Genomic DNA, 6,000 nt, shown 5'->3' on the forward strand with positions numbered 1-6,000 from the left:
AGCATAACAAGACCAGGTCTCAGTCTTTAGTGTGAGATTCCCACTTCTCTAAGCCACTTTGACCACTGGGGTCCTATTTTATCTAAAGAGAAAGAACAGCAACACCAAAATGCACAGTGGAGCTGGTTGTACCACAGCAGTATGCTGAGATGAACAATGATGATATGAGCTCTTCTTTATAAGGTAGGAAGAAGGTGAAAATGAGAGCGGTAAGGTTAAAAATAAGATGTATAGCAAAAGGGATTGTTTTTCTCTTTGATTTCATCTTACCCTTTTTTTTTCTTTTTTGCATGTTAGGTAAGCAGAATAAGGCCATGTTTGTATCTTAAGAGGTCCCCAGAAAATGCTTGCTGTGTGGATGAAAATGGTCTGTTAAAATGTGTAGACCTCTGTCCTATCTGCACCACTTGCTGGAAGTGTCACCCCAGGCAAGGTCCCATAATTGCCAGGAGCAATTTCATCGTCTGTAGGCTAGAGGAGCCACCATGAGTCCTGAGTTCTTTATGGTTTGCTCACGCAATTAAATGGCACCGGACGTGTGTAGATGTTTTCTAAACTATATGGTACATTCCAATTATGGTTTCAGAGAATGGCAAGGAGACTAGAGATGCTTTATTCTAGGGGTTAACAATCTTTGAAAATGTGTGTGCCAAAGTGCCCAGCCTTTTCTGGCACATAAACAAAAGGGTCATTTGCCTAGCTCTGCAAGGTGGCAGCAGCATCTTTGAATGGTCCAAAGCAGTCCTCTCCTTGCCACTGCCATGTGGGCTGCCCAGACCTGGTGGGATCATTCTACCCTCATACTGCAAGTCCTCCCAAGCATCTGGAAACATCAGCAGATTCCCTCTCCCAAAGTCCTAGGTACCCAGGGGTCACAGAGTTATGAATAGGGCAGATATTCACCAAGCCAGAAATGCGCTGAGATAGCTGTACCCATGTTTACCACCCACATCCTTTCTGGTTGGTCAGTGTCTGTGCAGTTTGAGTATCGACCCTGAGGGTGACTGTTGCCACCACCTTCAGACATGAGGTAAGACCATAAGAGAAGTCTCTGTCTATTAAACACTGATGACCTGTCACTGCTGAAGGAAGAGAGAGGAAATCTAACACCAATGAAAACCAACTTAGCCTTTATGAGCTTTATGTTTATTAAAAGCTGAATAGTAAAGATGGTCACCTGAGCCAGTAGTTTTTGTCCCTATTTGTCAAATTTGGATGCATCATACAGAGAAGAATGAAATAAAATACCCTCCTCCTTTTGTACTCTTGTGCTTTCTTTGGTGCTAAGAACATCACTGGGAATCACCAAGCGTGTTAGACATCTCTGACACTTCAGCCTCTTAGGTTCTGGGGTAGGGGAATATTTTTCAGGTACTGTTAGTTTATTTTCTTCCTTTAATAAATACTAACTGGATATTGAGGATTAGAATTGGGCAGAAACTCTATGCACCATTACTCTATAAACTCAGGACCCAGAGTTGTTACAGAGGTCCAACTTTTTGCTGTAGGATAAGCCCACCTGCTCTCAGGTGTCAAGCACACTGTGTAGCCTGGTGGTGCTGGGGGGTTACCAGGATGAAAAGCGGAACTTACCAGCCACAGGACTACTGTGCAGAAATCTGTTCATGGGTTTGAAATCAGGCATCCCTGACAAACCCGGAAATGAGCTTCTTAACTTTCCTCCACGAAGTAGAAAGTCATATACAATTTTACTTTGTCAAAGAAAGTTTTCTTTGCCTGTACTAATGCAATTGCTATCTGATGCCCCAGTCTTGGTGTTTTCATTAAAGTGGGCATTTAAAAAAATGTATTTATCTATTGTGGTAAATAATCTAAGGAGCAGTGCCCTGTAATAGAGGAAAGTCCTGAGCTTAGAATCCAAAGACCTGAGTTTTTGTGTCTGTAAGCAATCTGAATCTCATTGCCTTATCTGTAGAAGGAGAATAATAATGCCTGACCTGCCTATCGCTGAGTGATGATGGAGGGGTTTGAGTCAGCATCATGTACACATAAGACCTGAAGGCAGAAGGAGGCTCTAGCCTTGCCAAGGAAGTAGAGTCACTGGTTGGTCATTTTGGATGCAGAGCCCCTTTTCGTTCTCCTGGTCAAAGTGATCTTGTTAATTAGAAGATTGAGTCATCCTCCTAGCAGAAAGTGCATGTATGTGTGTGTAGTTTTATTTATCCAAGGTGATCATCTACCTAATCATCATCCCTGCTCCTATCTGGTTTTGAGAGAAAGAATTGCAAATAATATATTTTTAAATGATTTGGATCACTCTTTGCCCTCTGTCTCTGTTGCTTGAGACTATGAAGAAATCATATATCCCTTATGTGTTTATAAACAATTAAAACTATAAAGTGCAAATAAGGAAAGCAAGCAGTGTCCCCCAGCATCTCCCTTCCACACCTGGTTTTGGAGTGACTGATGCCTCCCTGTTGATCCCTTTCTCTCCAGGTCGGTGGCCACACGATGCTGCCCATTCGTTGGATGCCTCCAGAGAGCATCATGTACAGGAAATTCACGACAGAAAGTGACGTCTGGAGCCTGGGGGTCGTGTTGTGGGAGATCTTCACCTACGGCAAACAGCCCTGGTACCAGCTGTCAAACAACGAGGTGTGCAATGGGTCTGGCCAAGACCCTCCAAAGGGCTGAGATCCCAGAGGCTTCCATCAGCTGGGGCCTTGTTTTGGGTTGGAAGACCATGTCAGGACGTTATCTTATGGGGTTTTGTTGGCGGCAGCACTTCCCATGTAGCCTGCTATGTTTCTAAATTTCATGGTCAAAGTATAGTCACTCTGAGAAAGCAAAGCACAGCACTCGCTGATATGTCCTTGCCCCTCTGGTGGTGGGACTGAGGAGTCACTTTATGCAGCTCATCTGATAAATTAATAGCAGATGTAGCATTCCAGAACCCATACAGTCCAGCAAGTTCTTTAGTATTGTTCCAACGAAGTTTCAAGGTCCTTTCCCTTTTGAATATTTCACCAGAACATTAACTTCTAGTGAAAAACTCAAACGTTTTGTTTTTTCTATTCTTACTCTTGCAAATATGTTTATATTTGAGGCACAACTTCTTGGTCAGGCACCCCACATCTTTTCCAGATCCATGTCTGTCTTTTTAATCCAGTTCCTTTATCCAATAGCCTGCGAGGTTTCCTGTCAGTCAGTGCCTTAACACACAAGTGACTCGTGTTCCATCTCAGACCAATAAAAACCACAACATGCGGGAGCTCCAGTGTGAGGTTTGGGAGCATTCCATATAAATTACTTTTCCACCAGTTTTGTGAAATCAGAGTGGCTTGGAAAAATGGATATAAGCCAATCAAATTAAACACAACATAAACTAACCTATAATAATTGTTCTCTTCCTTCTGAGAAAATGAAACCAAGAGTGGGCTTCTTTTGTAAAAGCCCCTCTTCTGCTGTTTCTTGCGCTAACATTTCTTTGATGTGAGTTGCTTTTCCTCCTGTCTCATCCTATCTTTGATCTCCGTCCAGGTGATAGAGTGTATCACTCAGGGCCGAGTCCTGCAGCGACCCCGCACGTGCCCCCAGGAGGTGTATGAGCTGATGCTGGGGTGCTGGCAGCGAGAGCCCCACATGAGGAAGAACATCAAGGGCATCCATACCCTCCTTCAGAACTTGGCCAAGGCATCTCCGGTCTACCTGGACATTCTAGGCTAGGGCCCTTTTCCCCAGACCGATCTTTCCCAACATACTCCTCAGACAGGCTGAGAGGATGAACATCTTTTAACTGCCGCTGGAGGCCACCAAGCTGCTCTCCTTCACTCTGACAGTATTAACATCAAAGACTCCGAGAAGCTCTCGAGGGAAGCAGTGTGTACTTCTTCATCCGTAGACACAGTATTGACTTCTTTTTGGCATTATCTCTTTCTCTCTTTCCATCTCCCTTGGTTTGTTCCTTTTTCTTTTTTTAATTTTCTTTTCCTTTTTTTTTTTTTTTGGTCTTCCCTGCTTCACGATTCTTACCCTTTCTTTTTAATCAATCTGGCTTCTGCATTACTATTAACTCTGCATAGACAAAGGCCTTAACAAACGTAATTTGTTATATCAGCAGACACTCCAGTTTGCCCACCACAACTAACAATGCCTTGTTGTATTCCTGCCTTTGATGTGGATGAAAAAAAGGGAAAACAAATATTTGACTTAAACTTTGTCACTTCTGCTGTACAGACATCGAGAGTTTCTATGGATTCACTTCTATTTATTTATTATTATTACTGTTCTTATTGTTTTTGGATGGCTTAAGCCTGTGTATAAAAAAGAAAACTTGTGTTCAATCTGTGAAGCCTTTATCTATGGGAGATTAAAACCAGAGAGAAAGAAGATTTATTTTGAACCGCATTATGGGAGGAACAAAGACAACCATTGGGATCAGCTGGCGTCCATCCCTACTTAGGAAATTCTCAGCAACTGTTAGCTGGGAAGAATGTATTCGGCACCTTCCCCTGAGGACCTTTCTGAGGAGTAAAAAGACTATTGGCCTCTGTGCCATGGATGATTCTTTTCCCATCACCAGAAATGGCGGCGTGCAGTAGAGAGCAAAGATGGCTTCCGTGAGACACAAGATGGTGCATAGTGTGCTCGGACACAGTTTTGTCTTCATAGGTTGTGATGATAGCACTGGTTTGTTTCTCAAGTGCTACCCACAGAACCTTTGTCAACTTCAATTGAAAAGAGGTGGATTCATGTCCAGAGATCATTTCGGGGTCAGGTGGGAAACCAAGAACTTGGAAAAGATAAGACAAGCTATAAATTCGGAGGCAAGTTTCTCTTACATTGAACTTTTCAGATCTCACTTCCCTCCGACCCCTAACTTCCATGCCCACCCGTCCTTTTAACTGTGCAAGCAAAATTGTGCATGGTCTTCGTTGATTAATACCTTGTGTGCAGACACTACCGCTCCAGACATCGTTCCCCTGATAGGTAGAGCAGATCCATAAAAAGGTATGACTTATACAATTAGGGGAAGCTAATGGAGTGTATTAGCTGAGTTTCAATGTCTCTGGGTTGTACGGTGGTGATGGGTTTTAATGAATATGGACCCCGAAGCCTGGAAATCCTCATCCACGTGGAACCCACAGGACTGTGGGAAGGGCAGAATCAATCCCTAAGGGAAAGGAAACCTCACCCTGAGGGCATCACATGCACTCACGTTCAGTGTACACAGGTCAAGTCCCTTGCTCTGGGCTCTGGTTGGGAGAGTGGTTTCATTCCAAGTGTTCTCCATTGTCAGTATGCTGTCTTTGTTTCCTTCACTCCATTCAAAACGTCAAAATACAAAATTTGGCACAGCATGCCAACGGAAGGCTGTGCCCAGACCAAGCACTGGAAATGTGCTTCTGGGCATAGTCACTGGTTTTGCAAAAAAGAGGGCACAAATTTAAATAGAAATTTACAGCTATTTGAATGGTCAGATATACCAAGAAAGAAAAATATTTCTGTTCCTCAAGAAAACTTGCTACCCTCTGTGAGGGGAATTTTGCTAAACTTGACATCTTTATAACATGAGCCAGACTGAAAGGGAGTGATTTTCATTCATCTTAGGTGATGTTATTTCTTATTTGTTTCTGAAGGTGCGATAGCTCTGTTTTAGGTTTTGCTTGTGCCCGTTAATTACTGAAACACCTTGTTTTTCATTAAAGGCTTGGAAAGTCAATTCTCAAAAATTCAAAAGTGTAAATTAACAGAGAACAAAAGGAAATCCAGTAGCATCTGCAGTCAAGCGAGGGAGATGACAAGATGAACCTTGTGTCCATTCAAGTTATATGCTGACCTATGAGAGATAAGAGTTGGGTCGTTTGTTCTCTTTGTTGGTGATTAAAAAAAAAAACAAAAAAAAAAAACCCTTCAGAATACATATAATAACATAATGAAAGCCATATCTCCATGATATATACGTGCAGGTATGTATCATATTAAGGACCCATGGTACTGTTAAAACACTGTAGAACTCTGTGACGTAGTAAGGAAGGG

General features: G+C 42.6%; 1 protein-coding gene across 14 annotated transcripts in view; it reads left to right on the forward strand.

Moving 5' to 3' along the window:
• The window catches only part of NTRK2 (neurotrophic receptor tyrosine kinase 2), a 365,115-nt gene extending 359,422 nt beyond the window's left edge, over nt 1-5,693 (forward strand). For all 14 annotated transcript variants that reach the window (XM_005582046.5, XM_074017737.1, XM_074017735.1 and 11 more), the window contains 2 exons: nt 2,458-2,616; nt 3,502-5,693. In XM_005582046.5, the coding sequence (XP_005582103.3) occupies nt 2,458-2,616; nt 3,502-3,687 (345 nt within the window). In that variant the 3' untranslated portion in view covers nt 3,688-5,693. The remainder of the gene's footprint in view (nt 1-2,457; nt 2,617-3,501) is intronic.
• The last annotated feature ends 307 nt before the right edge of the window (nt 5,694-6,000 follow it).

This window comes from Macaca fascicularis, chromosome 15 (assembly GCF_037993035.2).
Source record: "Macaca fascicularis isolate 582-1 chromosome 15, T2T-MFA8v1.1".
NCBI lineage: Eukaryota > Metazoa > Chordata > Mammalia > Primates > Cercopithecidae > Macaca > Macaca fascicularis.